The 20,848-nt window shown below is 51.8% G+C and overlaps 1 protein-coding gene across 5 annotated transcripts in view; it reads right to left on the bottom strand.

Annotated features, from left to right (window-relative positions):
- The window catches only part of DEPDC5 (DEP domain containing 5, GATOR1 subcomplex subunit), a 74,428-nt gene that overhangs the window by 9,221 nt on the left and 44,359 nt on the right, over positions 1 to 20,848 (bottom strand). For 3 of the 5 annotated variants that reach the window (XM_069557052.1, XM_069557053.1, XM_069557055.1), the window contains exons 30-38: positions 18,632 to 18,851; positions 16,377 to 16,510; positions 10,676 to 10,784; positions 7,897 to 7,962; positions 5,209 to 5,363; positions 2,670 to 2,747; positions 2,163 to 2,295; positions 1,149 to 1,257; positions 241 to 465 (exon numbers count right to left, since the gene is read on the bottom strand). In XM_069557052.1, the coding sequence (XP_069413153.1) occupies positions 241 to 465; positions 1,149 to 1,257; positions 2,163 to 2,295; positions 2,670 to 2,747; positions 5,209 to 5,363; positions 7,897 to 7,962; positions 10,676 to 10,784; positions 16,377 to 16,510; positions 18,632 to 18,851 (1,229 nt within the window). The remainder of the gene's footprint in view (positions 1 to 240; positions 466 to 1,148; positions 1,258 to 2,162; positions 2,296 to 2,669; positions 2,748 to 5,208; positions 5,364 to 7,896; positions 7,963 to 10,675; positions 10,785 to 16,376; positions 16,511 to 18,631; positions 18,852 to 20,848) is intronic. The other 2 variants (XM_069557054.1, XM_069557056.1) reach the window with 1 other exon arrangement.

Genomic DNA, 20,848 nt, shown 5'->3' with positions numbered 1-20,848 from the left:
ACACTGTCCGGTCCATGCAGGACTAGCACCTGGCCTGACCTGCCAACTGCTGAGCCCTGCTGGTTGGCTGGGACAGTAACGCACGTGCCCCACTCAGCCGGCGGGAGTTGCACAGGAGCCCGCAGCGTTAACAGCCCCAGCGTGACAGTCACAGTGGCCCTAACCCTGGTTCCCACGGCATCGCCCTTCTGGCTGGCTACCTGCCAGGCCTCCCCGGGCCCCACCGGCCCAGGCACCTACCCAAGAGCGCGGCGGCCTGGCTGCGGCCCCCGAAGCTGCGGCTGAAGGAGCTGTGCCTGCTGGCGTAGGAGGCTGGCCGGCTGGGCAGCCAGGGCAGCAGGAAGGCGGGGATCTCCGAGTGCAGGAGCTCCTCTGCCACGAAGGCCACCTCGAACCACTTGCGCTGGAAGCTGGCGAAGTCGTCCACTGCCGCCGTGTGCCAGGTGGTGGGCTGCTGCACAGCCACTGCGGAGGGCGGGGGGGCCCTTAGCACGGCTGCTCGTGTTCTCTCACCGATTCACGCCTGATGCAGCGAATCTGAAAACACGGCGCTAAGAAGCCAGCCATCAAAGGCTGCGGAGGCATGAGGCCACTTGGGTAGAAATGTCCAGAACGCGCCAGCCTTTAGAGACGGACAGCTGACTGGTGGCCAGAGCCCAGGCGAGGCGGAGTTTGGGAGGGAGCACCCATGAGAATGGAGTTTCCCTTCAGAGTGATGGAAAGGTCACGGAACTAGACAGAGGTGGTGGCTACGCGCCACTGCGAGCCCTATGTGCCACTGAACTGGCCCCTGTAAAATGCTTAGTTTGGGGGAACTTCCCAGTGGTCCAGTGGTTAGGCACTTTCACAGTGGTGGTCCTAGGTTCAACCCTTGATCGGGGAACCAAGACACCACAAGCCACGTGACATGACCAAAAAGAAAAAGGCAAAAATGAATAAAATGGCTAGTTTCATGTTGTGTGACCTCCATTTCAATTAAAAAACTATTTTATCCTCCGGTGATGCTCAAAGTAAGTACAGATGTTCAGGGAGTCTGACATGTCCATCAACCGAGGGGATGGCGTCACACAAGGAGCTTGAGAAGCCCTGTAGTTTGAGGGGGCACATCGCCAGGAAATACCTACTTCGTAGGCAATAGTCAGCCTCACCTCGCTCAGGATCTCTGTCCATTACGATCTTGTAGAAATAGAAGCCGTAGATGAAGGTCCGCCAGGCTTCGCCAGAGGCGTGTGTGATGAGCTGCTCTTCTAGCATTTTCTAGAAGGAGAGTCAGCGAAGCTCTGAAATTCCTGCAGGGGAACCCCTCAGACCCCACTCTCCTCCCCATCAGCTATATCGGTTGCACTGTGTTAAACGCTGTGCCTGATACAGATTACATTATAAAACGCAAACTCATAATACAGTGTCATTAGATATTGCAAACACACACGCAAGTACAAAGAAAATCCAGGTCATACCATCAGCCACCTTCGACTAATTTAACTTTTCGCTACACAGACTTAAGAGATTTTTGTTTAAGATCCCGCAAGCCATGCAGCGGAGCCAAAGGAAACTAAACAAAACTCTAAGATCTCTATGGATTCTCCCAGGTCTCACTCCCTTCCTCTCCATCCAGAAATAAATGGTTAGGGTGATATAATTCTCATGTATGTCTTTAATAATTTCATTATACGGACACAAGTCGATCAAACGTCACTGACTCTCCGTGGGGGCCTCTGTGTGGACAGGACGGTGTGCGCTGAGCCCTTGCCCACTTCTCGAGTTTAATCCCAGTTCCGAACGACGTCATTGAATTCAGCGAGGGCTGGCTCAGTGCCTACCACGTGCCAAGCAATACTCGGGCACTGGGGACGTGGAAACACCTGGTCGGAGCAGCCCTGTTTGCAAGGGGCCCGGTCAGGGCAGAGGATGAACGGGATGCACAGAGACCACACTTGGCTGTGCCCGGCGCTCTGGGAAGCGCAGGGGGCCAGGAAGGCGCTGAGGCAGAGACAAGGCTTGGCCTGGGCACTTTTCACGGGATTCCCCCCGAGGGTCAGAAGCAGAGTCTGCCCAGAACACCTCAGTGCACACGGCAGATCCTGCCTCACATTTAAGTCAGGTACAGAAGTGCCTTTCAAAGCAAACGGGCCCGCGACGCCCCGCCCGGCCCGCGGCCTCACCTGCATGATGTCGATGGCCATGGCCTGCGTCTGCACCCCCTCCACGGTGTTCACCAGCCAGTGCACCACCTCTGCGCTGATGAAGCAGCTCGGCGACAGGCCCTTCTGCTCAGGCAGTAGCTGGACACCTGTCCTGAGTTCCAGGAGGCAACAAGGAGAGAGAGAAGGTAGAAGAAGAGGAGACTCCCCCACTGAAGTGAGGACCCTCACAGTGCCATCTCTCCCCACGCTTCCCAGACCCAGAGAAATCCCTGCGGCGGGACACAGGAAGGTGTGAGAGGGGAAAGGAGAAGGCGGAGGGGGAGACCTGGCCTTCAGAATACCTGTGACTCCACCACTGTAGTCCCACTTTACAAACATGGTAACAGGGCTCAGAGAGGTCAAGTAACTTGCCCAAGGCCACACAGCTGTTGAGGAGTTAGGTATAAACCCTCCAAACCCCACTACCTGAGCAGCACCCTGGGTCACACCATGGGATCCTCTGACCCCCTGCATTCAGCCACTTACGAGGGGTGCTTCATGGCCTCCAGGATCTCCACCAGGGTGGAGGAAGATGTCAGAGAGCTGGCCGCCAGTTGCTGAGCGCTGCAAACAGAAGGAAGCCAGGATGATCTGGACACTGAAGACACTGAAGCAAAGTACGGCCAGCTGCCTCCTAGGGATATCTCAGAGGGGCTGTCCTGCTTCCAAAGCGTGCGTGTGTGTGTGTTAGTCGCTCAGTCGTGTCCAACTCTTCGCGACCCCAATTACTGTAGCCCACCAAGCTCCTCTGTCCATGGAATTCTCCAGGCAGGAATACTGGAGTGGGTTGCCATTTCCTTCTCCAGGAGATCTTCCCAACCCAGGGATCAAACACCGCAGGCAGATTCTTTTCCATCTGAGCCACAAGGGAAGCCCTTTCCAAATAAGTGTATATATATATATGTCTTTAAACCCCATCCTTGGGTCCCCGTGACCCCCAGGGACTATATAAACATCACAGTTGCCCTCAGGCTGGGGTGGTTGGGCTGATCTGATAAACCTATCTGTGGGGCAGAAATAGAGACTCAGACCCACAGAGCAGACTTACAGACCCAGCGGGGGTAGAAGAGGGTGGGATGAATTGAGACAGTAGCTGAAACATACACATATTCAGCTAGCTGAGGGCAGGTGCTCTATCACACAGAAAGCTCAACCCGGTGCTCTGACAATCTAGAGGCGTGTGGTGGGAGGGCGCTTCAAGAGGGAGGGGACATGGGTATACCTATGACTGACTCACATGGCTGTAGGGCAGACACCAACACAACATTGTAAAGCAATTATCCTTCCATTAAACAAACTTATTTTAAAAAAAAAGAATTCAAAGTGGTTTTGTGTCCTGACTGGCTTCCTTTAACAAGCATCTCCCCTTTGAACAATCTATGTCAGGCCTGACCACTTCCAAGATATTTCCCTGGAGGGAAGCTCTGGGCCTCCCACACATCACACCCTTCTCCCCTGGTGCCTCAGCGGTAAAGTATCTGCCCGCAGTGTGGGAGCTGCAGGAGACGAGGGTTCGATCCCTGGGCTGGGAAGGTCCCTTGGAGGAGGGCATGGCAACCCACTCCAGTATTCTTGCCTGGAGAATCCCCATGGACAGAGAAGAGCCTGGTGGGCTACAGTCCATGGGGTCGCAAAGAGTCGGACTCGACTGAGCAACTTAGCACGCACACAAGCACTAGGTACTGTGGTCAGAGCACGGGGGACAGAACCCCACGGTCATCACCACCAGTGGGAGGGCCTCTGGCTTTGCTTGGCTTCAGTTTCCTCATCTAAAAACTGGGGAGGACACTGTTCCTGTCCTCCAGGGTTGCTGGGAGGTTAACGTGTATAAATACTGAGCATGGACTGACGCCCACCAGGTCCAAAACGGTCAATGACACTAAACACAACAGTAACAGCCACCCTTTTGAACTTGGAGACATGAAAGACGCTGGTGAAGGGGACTTCCCTGGTAGTCCAGTAGTTAAGACTCCGAGCTTTCAATGTACAAGGCACAGGTTCGATCCCTGGTTGGGAACTGAGATTCCACATGCCACATGGTACGGCCAAAAAAAAAAAAAGAACTGGCGAAGGTCAAAGAGCCAGGAGGCATCAAGGGTCCACATTTGAATCTGTCTGCCTACTCCCAGCGCCCAGAGCTTTCCATCACCTGCTGCGCGAGTTCTTCCTTGATGATATGACGGATCATAAAGACGCTGAATACTCAGCAACTAAACCCAGGTCCCTGGGCACAGGACACACAGGCACAGGCCACACCAAACCTGGGGCCTATCCGGAAGCTCTTTAACCCCCACCCCCTCCCCAGGTGTCCCTGTCTTGGCCTCCTCTTCCTACTCGGCGGGTCCGGGACCCACCGGAGCATTTCAGAACCTCAGACGATAAAGAAGCTTTTAAAGAAAGACCCTGGAAGTGAACTTCCTTCCAATACCTGAGTCCCTGTGACAAGCATTTGGACAGAGGCCACTCTGTCATGCGAACATCATCAGCGGCAGAGAGCTTGGTTCCCTGAGGCAGGACCAGCTGCCTGGGGCTCTATGCCATGAGATGGAGTGTGTTCTCTGTAATTCAGCCAGGCGTTCTGACTCGTGTCTGTCCTGGCCTTCTCCAGCCTAGACATTCCCAGTTCCTCTTCCAAAAGCAGAAGAGAACCTGCTGTTCTACCCTCGTGAGCAACAAGGAAGCAGAAATGTGCATGCCTTTCCTGTGCCCTGGACAGTAGGAGCTGAAGGGTCCACCAGCCTTGGTGGGGACATGGGCCTGGAGAGACGAGAGGCCTGGACGAGCCCAGCTCCCGCACAGCGCCTGATGCCGTGGTGTCTCTATAGGAGCCTGTGAGGAGGGCAGGGCACGGACCACCAGCCCCGTCGGAAGGTGCCAGTGAGGACTGACTGGTCTAGGCTCCCAGACATAACTCGTAGCCGAGTTAGAACTCGGGCCCGAGATCCAGACCTCCGGCCTCTGTGGCCTCTGAGGTCAGAGCGTCCCCACCGCCCAGGAGCACAAGTGTGGTCTTCCTGAGTCTCACCCGCTATCGCTGGAGTTTGCGGAGGGGAAGCACTGTTCCCCCAAGCTCTGCGAGTTCCCGAAGGTCTGGCTGTTGCCCCTGTCCACGGACTGGCCTGTGCTCACCCCCAAGCTGCTGCCGTCTAGCACTGGGGCGGCCGTCTGGTCCAGAGACACCTGCAGGAGATTGAAAAGTTAACACCAAAACCCAAAAACCTTTCAGGCTGTTCACATGTACGGTCCTTCCTGTCCCTCTCCTTCGCAGTCCCCGCTGGTCCCTGGGGGAGGAGCTAAGGCATCCAGGGACCATCCCCCACCAGGCGTGCACCCTCTTCCATCGGAGTAGGGGGAGCTCATGCACCCCAAACCGAGGCCATGGGCGGCCGCTGTACACAGTGAACCTTCCAGACCAGCACCTGACTCGAACCCAAAGGCCTACACTAGAGAAGATCCCCGGAGGAGTGAAGAAGCCGGTGTTGTCCCCCAGGGCTGGGAGGAGGGAGACAGCACAGAGACAAGCAGCTCCACCCCTCAGCCCTATCCTCCTCACCCACGTCCGTCCTGGGCGCCATCAGTCTTCCCGTTTGTCCAGGTTCACACCTCAGGCACATCTGAAGCTCCCTTCTCCCGCTTCACCCCTAAGGAGAGGCCTCATCCTGTGGCCTCCCCTCTGCTGACTCCCAGGGCCCACCAGATGTGCCCATGAACCACCCAGCTCCCCGACCCCACCCCACACACACCCTACCTGCAAGCACTCCAGCTTCACCCTCTTAAAGGACAATTCTAACCCCATCACTCCGCTACCCTCACATCTTTCCAGTCTCTCCACAAGCTATCGGACTGAGACCCGACTCACAGAACCGGGGGCTTCCGCACACACAGCCCCACACCCATGGCTGCGTCTCCAGCAGGGTCAACCCTGGTGTTCAGTCCTGTCTGTGTGCCCCGCCGGGACGCCCTTCCCCGCCGATGTGGGCTACAAACGCTGTGTTCCAAGCGCTGCTCCCTTGGTGAAACACTCCCTGACTCACTCTGGTCCCCGAACAGAAACCTGCTTTACTTTCGGTCTCGGACCCTCGCCTGGGGGCTGGCACGCTTTGCTTCACGTCCTGGTTTTCTGTCTCATTCCCTTTAAACAGCCTGACGGGCAGGACTACGACCCCCGCCCCCCCCCACCCTAGAGAGGCCGCACCGGGCAGCGGACATCTGGAGAGAACGGCCAGCCTTCAGGAGCACTTCTGGCAAAATACAAGATGCCTGGTCTCTCTCACACGGGGTCTCGAGTACTTCCAGGAGAACAGTATCAGATACTCTATTAGATGATTAAAAAACATCACTCCTAAATAAAACAGAGCATCTCAACCACGGTACTGCTGCCATTAGGGTACTGCTGCCATAAGCCTTTGTTGTGGGAGCTTCCCAGCTGGCTCAGTGGTAGAGAACCCGCCTGCAATGCAGGAGACACAGGCTTAATTCCTGAGCAGGGAAGATCCCCTGGAGGAGGAATTGGCAACCCACTCCAGTATTCTTGCCTGAAGAATCCCATGGACAGAGGAGCCTGGCAGGCTACAGTCTTGGGGTCACAAAGAGTGGCTGAGCACCCATGAAGCCTTGGTTGTGGGGACCGCCAGGTGCACTGTGGAAACTCAGCAGCATCCCTGGCTTCTGCTCACCAGACGCTAGCCACGACCCCCTGATCATCTCCCTCTGCTCCAGCTGTGACAGAAATGCCTCCAGGTATTACCAAAGGTCCCCTGGGAGACAGTCATCCCTGGTTCTGAAAGAACCAATTTGCTCTTCTACATCAGGCTCAATGAACTGCCAAAAAAAAAAAAAAAAAAACAGGACCACATAGACTTTGCCAGCCCCATAAATACACAGAGAAACGTAGCAAGAGGCAGCTTGCAATTACCAACCACCATCTGCCCTCAACCACCAAGACTTAGGAAGAGGTGTCACGCCATGAAACTAAGTTAGAAGCTAATGGAGGGGACCAGACCCAGCTCTCTGGCACAGGTGCCCCTTCTGGGCCTCTCTGTGGGTTATCTCTTGTCTACCGCTCCTGAGTCAGAACCCCACCACCAGCCCACACCAGGATGTGGTTAAAGAGTTATCTTCTAAATCAGAAGTTGGCAAATATCTTCTGTCAAGGACCAGATGGTAATTATTTTAGGCTTTGTGGGCTATAAGGCCTGTTGGAACTGCTCAACTCTGCATGAAAAAGCACAAAAGCAACCATCAATGATGCGAATGAAGGGGTGTGGCTGTGTTTCGATAATACTTTATTGACAAAAGCAGACGGTGGGCCAGACTAGTGTTTGTATGATTACATGGTTAATCAATATAAAATAACAAGTTAAAAAAGATAAAACCTCACCTGCCCTTATGATGCTTACCAGGAAAAAAAATTAAAGAGTTCAGCCTTTAAGTCAGGTTGCTACATCATACGGACAAACACACCTAAAGGGGAAGATGCTACCATGTGGCTGAGTCAGTGGCAATCACATGGGCAAAGACGGGGACACTGATACCCCTTGGTCGCTACCAACAGAAAGTACTGCATCTCCAAGATCAAGTTCAATTTCAGCTGCCCCTCAAACTCGGCTTCAGCCCAATTCCAGGTGTTTTCAGAACTGAGCTGAAGGCCAGGTCAAGGCTTCAGCTGACAGACAGGCATGCATGGGCTGCAGGGCCCTGGGGTTGGACTGACCTGCGGGTAGAAGGCAGATGATGCTGTGCGCGGGCTGCGGACAAACTCCATAAAGAAGGCCCCGTCCTGAGGTCAGAGCGGCAGGAAGCGGCGGCAGGTGCGAGGGGGTGGAGGATGGCCGTGGCCCAGCGGTGAACCATTGCAGGAGGAGGAAGGGGTGAAGGAAAAAGCCAAAAACAAGAAGGGAAGGAGAGAAAGAAGGGCACATGAAGGGAAAAGGGAAAGAGAGAGAGAGAACGAGAGAGACCCATCCACCCAGGAGGAAGATATCCAGATGCAAAGCGTTAGCAGAAACCCACACCTTCCCAGGCAGAGCATCCCAGCCATGTAGGCGCAGCACCTGGGGGAAGGTGTGTCCAAGCGCCTCAGGTCTCATCAGAGGCCAGCTTGGACGCCTGCGTCCCCACATAGCTCTGAACGTCCTTCAGACCCATGCCAAGGGGACTGGAAGGCCGCAGGGCAGCTTGTGTGTCGGGGGGCATAGGGCAGGACTGGGGGCAGCGTCCTGGCCTGGTGGGGAGACCCCCAGACTTCTGGGTGATACACGGACACCTGAAGCTTGTGCTTCCACCTGTTACTAAACACGGCAGCAGATGGGAGAAGAGGATTCAATGCAGGAAAAGTTCTTGCTAAATTTTCCAAGCGAACCGGGGACACAGAAGCAGCAGCACCTTCTCCTCTACTGGTTGTGTAACGACACCACGAAGCCGCTGAGACATTTATACCGTCAGACACGCGTGTGCTCACCAGGAGGGGCTCCTGGAGCGGCCTCCCCGCCATCCCCGCGGGGTTCAGGCTGCCGTGGACTTGAAACATAAATGGCAGAGAGAACTTTTCCAGTCACATCTCCCTCCCTCCTTCCTTCTTAAGGTCAAGACATATCCTCTTGTCCCTTCAAAATCTTTGCACTTTTTAATGTCATCACTGAAATTTGGAAGTAGCACTCCATATACCTGAAGGTCTCTGCTTGCCCACAACTTTTCTTTAATTCTAAAAGGAGAATCACTTAAGTATTTCACTGTCTGTTTTACTAGGACTGCTGTCCTGGCCCGTCAGCCACAACAAGCTCCAGTAACGAGCTGCGGAGACACGCAGGCGGGTACCCTCCACATGTCCTGACATGTAGGAGTCTCCCTGGAGACAGTGGCGGGCCGTCTCCTGACCCCTCTGCCTCCCCCGGACCACTCAGAAATCTACACCCAGCAGACCTGTGTGTGGACTGCACTGTCCAGCCGGATGATGAGGGGAGTGCTGTGGACAACGGTCTCCCATGTGGTCACTGGCATATGTGAACCCTAACCCGTGCGGTTCTGTAGTCTCTCACTTCTCAGTACGGGCCCCACCCAGCTTCTAATCCTGTGGACAGCACACAGGCGTTTGTGTGTTCCCATGCTCTATTTGCGCCCCGCCTCTGCCAGAACACACAGAAGCGGAGATGCTGACGTGAGGCACCCGTGAGGACAGATGAAAAGACTTCCTGCACTGACGGGTCGTTCCCGACACTGGGGACTGGACCCAGAGCCACTGCCTTAGAGCTGGGCTTGCAGAACAGCCTACAAAAAAATCTGGTCCCCTGGCTGTTCCAGCCTGTGAGTTGAGAGCTTTTCAAATTTTAAATGGTGGAGGAAGAGTCCACATGATAACCTGGGTCCTGCCTCTCAGCCCACAAAGACTAAAATATTTCTTAAGGTTTGCCGTCTCAGGTTTATGAATTCCCCAAGTTGCCTGCAGCCTCGGTTGCTACTTTTCTCGAGATTTTAATCCCTCCATCCTAGTCATCTAATTCTAGGCACTTATCCTGAAGAAATAATCAGAGATGTGATCAAATAATTGTGTGCAAGGCTGTTGCAGCATTATTTGAAATTGTGACACATTGCAGAATAATTATAAAAACCTTACGGAATGCTTACCAAAAACTATTTTTAAAAATCAGAAACCACATACATGTTGTTTGAAACAAATGAAGATCTAGTCACATGATGAAGTATTATATAGTTTGTTTTTTTTTTAATCATGCTTTGGAGAAATAATGAGACGGGGAAATCTTCATGATGTGGAAGAAAAATAAATAGGCAGATGGATATATAAGCTGGCCACAGTGTTGAAAGATAAAAAAATCTATTGAATCTGCTTCGTCTCTGAGTGAGAGAAACCAGATGAGGGAAGGTGCGGCCACATGAGAACGATCTCAGGTTCTGAATTTCTGGGGGGAAGGAGCTGACAGAGTCGTACCTATTGGTCTTCGAGGGCAGGACAAGCCTGCCCTGTGGAGTTTTTGGCCGCTCTGCTGTACCTGCCAATCCCATGCAGGGGCCAAAGTCCCAGGTTTTCGCTTCTGTGTCCCAGGACACTCCCGTCTAACTACTTCTCAGGAATCTATGCAAACTGATGGGCGTTCTGTTCACCAAAGACGGAGCTCTCCTGGAATCTGCTTCAGCCCTTTTCTATCCTCCCCCCGCCCACTCACACACCCACCCCCATCCCTCCCCACCCTCGCCAGGGAGGGCTGAGGATGGAGCTGAAGGGAAACCAGAGGCCAGCGTCACAGCTCAAGCCAGAGCCTCAGTCTTGACTGACCCAGTTAACCTGACTGATTAATACACCTGCTTTCCAGGTAGTCAGCTTCCTTACAAGTCCTGCCATCAACACAGTGATGAGACCAAGGGTTCACCAACTCCTCAGCACACTTGGATCTGGCTCCGAGGGCTGTGCGCTACCTTCCACAGCGAGGCCCTGAGTGCACACGCCGGCCCCCTGCCCAACCGAGGGGCTCCTTTACCTTTCGCGGGCTGTCCACGTAGGTGGGAGTCATGGCCACAGCGCCGCTCTCGGCCGGCGGGGCGGAGCTCTTGACCCCATGTGCCGCTGCCTGCTGCTCTCCCAGGCACCTGAGAGGAGGAAACACACACAAAGGCGGTTCTGCTCAGAGCCCGGGGAAGGACCAGCGTCGGCCACGACGAGCCAAAGGCTGCTCTGTGGCCGCCATCTCTGAAACACGCTTTTCCCTTTGTTTCTCCTCAGACCTTGTGTGGTGCCCTTAATTTCATTCACTGTCCTGAATGACTGCCAGCTGCCACCAAAAATCAGAAAATAGCTCAGTTTTAAAAGCATCTTGGTGGTCCAGTGGTTAAGATGCAGAGGATGTGGGTTCAGTCCCTTGTGGAGGAACTAAGATCCTGCATGTCACACAGTACAGCCAAAAATAAATGAAAAGAAAAGTATCTTGGCACAGCTTAGGGTTCACATATTCCTTTGAAAAGGCAAGTGACAGGGTTTGAGTCACTCCATCCGTGAACACCATGCTTTCAACTCTCTGGGACAGAGCTTTTCCTCAGTTTTTATTAACTAGACCACCAGAAGCACACTCTGAAAATCAGGCCTGTGTTACTGTTGAGCACAACTAAACAGGGGGGACCATGTCAACTCTTTACAGATTTTGAAGATTTGTTAATCATGCGAATGCACACACTTAATCCCTCCTCACCGCCTAAAAAAAAAAGCCACGTGCATAACAGGCATTATCTCAGACACAAGACAACTATGGTTTTCTTACGACATCTCCTCCCATCTTGGTTCTGGAGTCCATAAACGCCTACTTTCACATTTATATTTCTAAAATAAACCATGAATCATTGTAACTTAGGGCTTTCCAGGTGACTCAGTGGTAAAGAATCCACCTGCCAACGTGGGAGATCTCGGTTTGATCCCTGGGTTGGGAAGATCCCCTGGAGAAGAGAATGGCTTCCCACTCCAGTATTCTTGCCTGGAGAATCCCATGGACAGAGGAGCCTAGTAGGCTACAGTCCATTCAGTTCAGTTCAGTCGCTCAGTCATGTCCGACTCTTTGCGACCCCATGGACTGCAGCGTGCCAGGCCTCCCTGTCCATCACCAACTCCCGGAGTTTACTCAAACTCATGTCCATTGAGTTGGTGATGGGTCAGTCCACGAGGTCACAAAAAGAATCAGACATGACTTAATGACTAAACTATAACAAACTGTAACTCAAACGAGCCCCCAAATTAGACTTTTATTGTATCATGACTCTTTATTTGGTAAGTTCCAGGAGGCTCACATCCCAGTCTTAAATGCTCAGTTGTTACTGTGACACACCCCACTCGCGGTGGGCACCGTGAGGCCTAGACCCTCGCGTGGCCGCACTGCATCGGGAGCTGCCGTGTTGTCTGGCGGCCCCCCAGCAGCCCTCCAGCGGGGCCCATGCCCCTCCCCAGGCTGCCCGGGGACAATGAACCATCACCAAAGGGTGTAAAGGCCTGGCCCTAGTCCAACTCGGCTCACTTCAAGGGGGAGACCAGAGGCATCAGCGGGCTTTCCTGCAGTGGGCCTCTCCCTCAGTCCTCTGCCCCCTCCCTCCCCTGGGAAACCAATTCGGGACATTTCTCTCATCTTAAATTCTGACATGTCTGTTACTGATGGGGAGGTGAACTCATATCGGAGATTAAAAACTGGTTTCCATAGTAACCTGCTATACTCTCTCTTTTTGGTTTTTATCATGGAAAATTTTCAAACCCATATGAAAATCCAGGATCATGTAATCAAAGTCATGATCTACCTGGACCCCAGGATCATTTATGATGGAGCCAATCTTGTCCCATCTATACCTACCCACTCCGATTATTTGGAAGCAAAATTCACATATGTTATTATTTCATCTATAAACACTTCAGTGTGTATTGCATCTCTAGATAAAATAAAAGAATAACAATCCCATCAACACACTTACATTTTTAAAAATTTTCTAGTATCATTATTTCTCTAATTGTCTCCAAAAAAACTTTTTACAGTGTGTTTGCTGGATGCAGTTAAGGTCCCTACGCTGCAGTCAGTCATGTCTCTTGAGCATCCTTTGAGCCAGAAGCTCTTTTCATCTCTCCATATCCTGCAATTTATCGGTGGGAGAAAGGAGCCCACTGGTCTTGTAAATTTACCATCTGGATGTGCTCATCACATCCCTTTATTGTTTATCCAGCTCCTCTGCACCCAACACTTCCTGAGAACTAGAAATTGTATCTAGAGGTTTGAGCATATTCAGGCTTGATGGGCAGAAACTTCTCCTCAAGCATGCTGTGTGCTTCTATTTGGAGGCCTCGGCGTCTGGCGATGTGAGCAGTCCCTGGTGACCTGTGCTAGATCCGTAAGCGCATAGGAGCCCACACGTGGTAATGTTCGAGCGCTCCCTCTGGACCCATTAGCTTGAATACTGGAGAGACAGACACCTCCCCACACCAATCGCTTGGCTACTCTGAGGGGTGATTCATATACGCAGAGTTCAACTCTGCCTGAGCCCCGTACATCATGCCGTCTCTGCATCACATCATGACGTGTTCCTCTGGGCCTCGTACACACACACACACACACACACACTGGGATGTCCTCCTATGCTTCCTGGGAGCCGTGGCCATTTCCCTGGCTCTGCCCCAGGGTTCCCTCGTCTGATGCGGGTGACAACCCTCATGTACTGGGCTGCCATCTACGTGCTGACCTATGGACCAGGGGTTGGGGATTCAGAGACAGCTAGGACCTATCTTGCCCTTGGAGGCTCCTCAGCTCAGGGGAGGGGACGCCACCCAAAAAACCGCTATGCTGTGCACGCCCACACAAGACACGCATGGGGCACACTGCCTTCTTCCCAGAGGCCATGACGACTGCCACGTGGGCTCGCGCCCTGCTCTGACTCCCTGATGTCAGTTTCTCTCCATCAGACAGAAGCCACGGAGCCCAGACTGCCCACAGCCGTTCTCCCGTGGCCCCTGCCTCCCACGAGAGCCTGACGCCACGTGAGCACCAGGCAAAGACTCAGGGGAACCGGAGGAAACCGATACTCGTGATAAGATGGCAGGACTACAGGAGAAGCTTCTAAAGCTCTTCTTCATATTGATGCAACACAGTTTTCCATAATAAAACTGGATCTGCTTGGTGTAGCAAAAAATACAGAAAAGCACAAGGTAAAAAACGCCATGAGAGCAAATATTACATAAAGGCCTGGCTCCCTCTGCTCGGCCTCCAGCTCTGAGAAGAGGCACCACGTCGCCCAGGAGCAGCCATCTGGGGGAAAATACATCTCAGGGCGCCCTGTTCTGCCTCCTGCTGTGGGGTCAGCTTAGAGCCTCCCACACATTAGGGGACACTGTCACCCCAAGACATCCCTCCTCTTTCCATCTGAGCAGAAAGAGGCTCCATGGAGCGCTCGGAACAATGACTCACTGACACATTAAAATAAGATTCCCCCACCCCCAGCTTCACACCCCTCCCAGCAACATATGTTCCTTGTTCTTTTTTTCCAGCGGGAAAGGTCTGCGATTAGCTAAGGAACAATCTGTAGGCAGAGTTGTGGGGTCTTTCCTGGGTCAGATTTTCTGGAGGCCCCAGCACCCTCAATCATGGGCCTGACCTATCCCAGTTTTGCCTGTCATCTGCCCGCCCCCAACCCCCCACCGTCACCCTGGCCACTCTCTTCCCTCCACCCTGTATCCCTTTCTCTCTACCCCATCCTCGCCTCCAGCCTCTGTTGCCTCTCACCTTGACCAGTGAGGCCTCTGCCTCCTGAGCCCATCCACCAGGCCTTCCCATATGCAGGACCCATCTCTGAAAACACCGCTTCTGCCAAAGATGCTGCATGACTATTTCACGACATTAAGGAACTGCTGTGACTTCTTAGGTGAATTATGATATTACGGCTTTAAGGGTACTTATCTTTCAGAGATGCACACTGAAATCTTATAGAAGAAGAGATGAGCTGTCTGGGGTTTTATAAGAAATAAAAAGGAAGAGAAGTGGGATATAAATGAAACAAGACTGGCCCTGAGTTAACAATCATTAGAGCTGGGTGATGGGTAAATAGGGGTTAATTATGTTAATCTAGTTTTCTTTTTAATGTTTGAAATTTTACATTAAAATAAAAAAACTTTCAACGACCGCTCTTGCTATGGGAACATGTCGGAACAGCTTCGAGTCTGACTTCCCACGCTGTCTTTGCAGCTGTATCTCCCGCTGGGCCACAAGCTCACTCACATTACCTTCTGAAAGCTCAACATCTGTGGGCTCCTGCAGGCACGGCTCGGAAACCCCAGCCCACCGGACAGATGCCGGGGAGCACAGATCTGGCTGGAAGGGTGGAGGGGGCGGGGTTAAGGCTTGTGGCAATGTTTTCTCCTTTTCCCCAAGTCCCACCTCCCCAGGAATAAATGCATCCCTTCCAACAAAGATATCTTAAATCCCACATCCCAAAGCAAGATGGGATCCCTCTGGGGTCCTGAGAGCTGCAGCGCCTGCTCTTCATGAAGGGACCACACACTCTAACGCCTAGAGAAGCTGGTCAGGTGGTGGACTGAGGGACCAAGCCAAGTGCAATCACAGAGGATGCGCTGGCTCCACAGTGAACCAGGGCACAAGCCCGCCTAAAGTGCCAGCCCATCCACCGTGGCCAGGCTTGAATGGGGACCCAGTGCTAACCGAGTCTCCACTAGCTCAAGCAGAGCAAATATTACTTATTATACATAACATACCTTTGTATGACATTGTCTATATTTTTCATATAACCACGTATCATGTAGGTGTATGTTAGCTATTTGTTCATATAGGAATTCACTACGAAATTAAGATATTTTTTAAGGTTTCTTGTTTTTTTTTAATACTATTTACTTATTTATTTATTTTGGCTGTGCAGCACATGTGATCTTAGTTTCCCAATCAGGGACTGAATCCATGCCGCTGGCAGTGGAAGCACAAAGTTTTAACCACTGGACCTCCAGGCCCCAGAAGTCAAGGTTTTTATATGAACTCTTCAAACAAACAAACAAACAAAAAAACTGGCTCAAATATTCTAAAAATATTCTGTGTTTTTTGGGCAGAGAAACTACTCTTTAATGGTGGCTATGTGTCATTGTAAGTTTATCTATACCCATGGACAGAGGAGCCTGGTGGGCTACAGTCCACGGAATTGCAAACAGTCAGACATGAATTATGACCAGACTAAACCACCACCACACCCACAGAATGTGCAACACCAAGAGTGGAGCTCAGTGTAAATAAACGGGGCACTCTGGGCCCATCAGCTGCACCAAATGGGCTGCTCAGTGAGGGATGTGGATGCTGTGTGGGGAAGGCTGTATATGGGACCCCTCTGTACCTTCTGCTCAATTGTGCCTTGAACCTAAAACTGAATTAAAACCAGAAAAGTCTATTAAAAATAAAGACAAACAAAAAAATCAACCAACAATAACCAAAAAAAAAAAAAAACATTGTGGACCAAACCAATTGTACCTGTATTTCAAATCAAGCTCCAGACGTCAAGTTTATAAATTCTGGCTTATTTCATGACATTCAGCACTTACCACGTACGAACCTTTCTTTTCACCTGCCTGTCGTTTGTCAGTTACTGGCTCCTTGGCAGACGGCACCAACATTTCACTGCACTCGGGCCTGCGGGGCACGGAGGTGTCTCCCTCCACTGGGCACTTACTTCTGACTAGCCTCCATCTCCAGCAGGGCAGACAGAGCTGAGGTTCCCTTCTTCCCAACTGGGGGTCCGGCCGACTCGAGGGAGTGAGTGGGGATGGGCCCGGCCATCTGCAAGCCTTTCATGGCGGCCCCTTTCTAGAGTAGAGAGAAGGAAACAGGCCATCAGATGCTACTGTGTCCGCTGTGCCTCAGGTTCTGGGAATCCATCAGTACAGTCCAGGAGGATGAGACCCAGGAGCTGGAAATGCCAGGAAACAGCATTTTACTCAAACCAAAAGTCCCAAGTAGCTGTCAGGCTCAAAACAAACTGCCTCCTTGAGGCGGTTTACTTACATTTTACTCTTATCACAGTTTGAGGAAGTAAACAATGTAACATCTACATTACGGAAAAAGAAACTAAGTCTCAGAAAAGTGAAGTTCAGTTCAGTTCAGTCACTCAGTCCTGTCCAACTCTTTGCAGCCCTGTGAACTGCAGCACGCCAGGCCTCCCTGTCCATCACCAATTCCTGGAGTCAACCCAAATCCATGTCCATCGAGTCAGTGAAGCCATCCAGACATCTCATTCTCTGTTGTCCCCTTCTACTCCTGCCCTCAATCTTTCCCAGCATTAGGGTCTTTTCCAATGTGTCAGCTCTTCACATCAGGTGGCCAAAGGACTGGAGCTTCAGCTTCAGCATCAGTCCTACCAAAGAACACCCAGGACTGATCTCCTTTAGGATGGACTGGTTGGATCTCCTTGCAGTCCAAGGGACTCTCAAGAATCTTCTCCAACACCACAGTTCAAAAGCATCAATTCTTCGGCGCTCAACTTTCTTTAAAGTCCAACTCTCACATCCATGACTACTGGAAAAACCATAGCCTTGACTAGATAGACCTTTGTTGGCAAAGTAATGTCTCTGCTTTTGAATATGCTGTCTAGATTGGTCATAACTTTCCTTCCAAGGAGTAAGCATCTTTTAATTTCATGGCTGCAGTCACCATCTGCAGTGATTTTGGAGCCCCCAAAAATAAAGTCTGACACTGTTTCCACTGTTTCCCCATCTATTTCCCATGAAGTGATGGGACCGGATGCCGTGATCTTCGTTTTCTGAATGTTGAGCTTTAAGTCAACATTTTTTTAATTCTCCTCTTTCACTTTCATCAAGAGGCTTTTTAGTTCCTCTTCACTTTCTGCCATAACGGTAGTGTCATCTGCATATCTGAGGTTATTGCTATTTCTCCCAGCAATCTTGATTTCAGCTTGTGCTTCTTCCAGCCCAGCATTGCTCATGATGTACTCTACATATAAGTTAAATAAGCAGGGTGGCAATATACAGCCTTGACGTACTCCTTTTCCTATTTGGAACCAGTCTGTTGTTCCACGTCCAGTTGACTGACTCCAAAACCAAGGTTCTTTCCACTACACAGCTCTCCTGGAAATGCTGCTGTGTACAGAAGACAGCTGAACTTGAGGTTAAAAACAAAAAGTAAAAACACGACTGATGATGAAACACTGCTCAGCAATGGAAAAGAATGAACTGTGGAGTCAAGCGACAAGTTAGATGAATCCCAAAGGTGTTATGCTGGGGGGAAGAACCAGGCTGGAAAGATTATGTGCTGTATGATTCCATTCATAGGACATTTGGAAAAGACAGCTGTAGAGTGATGCAGAACAGACCAGTGTCCCCCGGGTTGGAGAGGGAGGGGCACTGTGCCTCTGAAGGTGCTGGGAGAGCTCTCCTTGGAGCGATGAACTATTCTGTGTCCTGACCCTGGCGGTGATGGTGGCGACATGAAGCTATACCTTCATAAAACTCAGAGACCTGTGTGCACCGGCACACAGGCGTGCAGAGGGGCCGAACCATCCCAGATCAGCCCTTTGTTGGCTGGGTGTCTTCAGACACATCCTCCCATCACCCCTACAAGCCTCAGCATCCTCACTGGGGAGTGAGTCACTGAAAGGAGGCCCACGAGTGCGGGAAAACTCTACAAGTGCCTGAAGTGACGCGGCTGCTGTTGTGCAATCCAGCACCAGGGCACGCAGGCAGCTGTGCCTGACGCTGGGAACCCCGAAGGGAGCTCCTGGAGCTTTCCCCCGCTTCCCCCACCACCAACCACTTCATCCTGCACTGAGGGAGAACCCACTCTGCTGGACTGAAGATAATCCCTGGGTGGCTGTGGGGTAAAGAACTGGCTGGGGAGGGGCCCCTGCCGCGAGAGGAGGCGGTCCCTGCAGCCCACCCCCGGCGCAGCCCGCGAGGGGCCCCGGGGCCTCACCCGCATCATGCGGTCCGAGCGGTGCCGCCGGCGGATGCGGTTCAGGCCCTCCACGAAGCGGATGAAGCCGTCCAGGAGCTGCCACTCCTCCTCGTCGGCCCGCGGCCGGTCCCCGTAGATGTCGCAGTGGGCCTCTCCCTCCGTGATGCGCTTGGTGGCGGTGACGCAGGCTGGCAGCAGCAGGAAGCGGGTCCTCCAGAACTTCAGGGACTCGATTAAGCTGCGGAGGGATACGGGAAAGGAGGCGGAGGTGCGGCCAAGCCGGTGATAAAAGCACCTCCAGCGAGGTGCATCCATCTCAGCACCCCCCACCTCCACCTCCAGAGTGGGGTGTGGAGGGTCCTTCTGCGTGGGCGCACGTGCCCATCTGAGGGTGCAGGCTCCAAGGGAAGACCTCCAAGGCTGCTCTTCCCTTCTACCCCAGAGACGCTGGAGTGCTTCTGTGCACCCAGGCGCAGTGTCACGGCAGCCTTTTATCATCGCAACCATACATCACGCATAGAAATGAAAAGTTAAAAACAAGACATAGGAAAGCTTTCTATGTAGAGAATGCATATACAACACGGCCCTACTGCGCAGCACAGAGAACTAGATTCAGTAGCCTGTGATCGTGAAAGAGAATGAAAGACCAGCCGGGACAGGGAAGCAACCTAGGTGTCCATCCGCAGAGGAGCGGATAAAAGAAGCTGCGGCACAGATACGCAATGGAGTATCACCCAGCCATTAAAAAGAATGCATTTGGATCAGCTCCAATGAGGTGGATGAAACTGGAGCCTATTACACAGAGTGAAGTAAGTCAGAAAGAAAAACACCAACACCGTATACTAACGCACACACATCGAATTTAGAAAGATGGTAACAATGGCCCTATATGTGAGACAGCAAAAGAGACAGAGATGTGTAGAACAGTCTTTTGGACTCTGGGAGAAGGCAAGGGTGGGATAATTTGAGAGAATAGCACTGAAACATGTATATTATCATATGTGAAACAGATCACCAGTCCAGGTTCGATGCAGGAAGCAGGGCACTCAAGGCTGGTGCACTGGGATGACCCTGAGGGATGGGATGGGGAGGGAGGCGGGAGTGGGGTTCAGGATGGGGAACACATGTATACCCATGGCTGAGTCATGTGAATATATGGCAAAACCCACAATACTGTAAAGTAATTAGCCTCCAATTAAAAAAAAAAATACTGCCATTACTGCGACATGGATGGACCTATATATTATCACAATGAGTGGAGTAAGTCAGAGAAAGACAAAGATCATATGATATCACCTAAATGTGGGATCTGAAAGAATGGCACAAATGAGCAAAACAGAAATTGAATCACAGGCGTAGAAAACAAACTTAACCAGTCACCAAGGAGGAAAGAGAGTGCGGAGAAACAAACTGGGAGACTGGGGTCGACATATACACACTGCTGCTGCTGCTGCTGCTGCTGCTAAGTCGCTTCAGTCGTGTCCAATTCTGTGTGACCCCATAGACGGCAGCCCATCAGCCTCCCCCGTCCCTGGGATTCTCCAGGCAAGAACACTGGAGTGGGTTGCCACTTCCTTCTCCAATGCATGAAAGTGAAAAGTGAAAGTGAAGTCGCACAGTCGTGCCTGACTCTTAGCGACTCCATGGACTGCAGCTAAATAGGGCTTCCCTGGTGGCTCAGTTGGTAAAGAATAGAATCTGCCTGTAATGCAGGAGGCTCGGGTTCAATCCCTGGGCCGGGACTATCCCCTGGAAAAGGAAATGGCAACCCACTCCAGTATTCTTGACTGGGAAATCCCACAGACAGAGGAGCCTGGCAGGCTACAGACCACGGGGTCGCAAAGAGTCAGAGACGACTGAGAGACTAAAGCACCACGTATAAGGCAGACAGCGAGTAAGAGCCTACTGCACAGCACGAGGAATCCCACTCAGGGCTTTGTGACGGTCTGTATGAGACAGGAATCTAAGAAAGGGCAGACGTATGTATGTGTATCACCGGCTCACTTTGCTGGATACCTGAAACTAACACAGCACGATAAACCAACTATACTCCAATTAAAAAAAAAAAGAAAAAAGTGTACATTTACACGAAACCGTCACACTGTACACCTTACATATACAGTACTTTTGTCAATTCTACTTCAATAAAGCTGAAAAAAGACTTTTAAAAATCCTAGGATAAACCATGGAGGAGGGGCTTCTCTGGTGGCTCAGATGGTAAAGAATCTGTCTCCA

The sequence above is a fragment of the Ovis canadensis genome, chromosome 17 (genome assembly GCF_042477335.2).
Source record: "Ovis canadensis isolate MfBH-ARS-UI-01 breed Bighorn chromosome 17, ARS-UI_OviCan_v2, whole genome shotgun sequence".
NCBI lineage: Eukaryota > Metazoa > Chordata > Mammalia > Artiodactyla > Bovidae > Ovis > Ovis canadensis.
The sequence above is the reverse complement of the archived record's forward strand: the minus strand, read 5'-3'. Positions and strand labels throughout refer to the sequence as shown.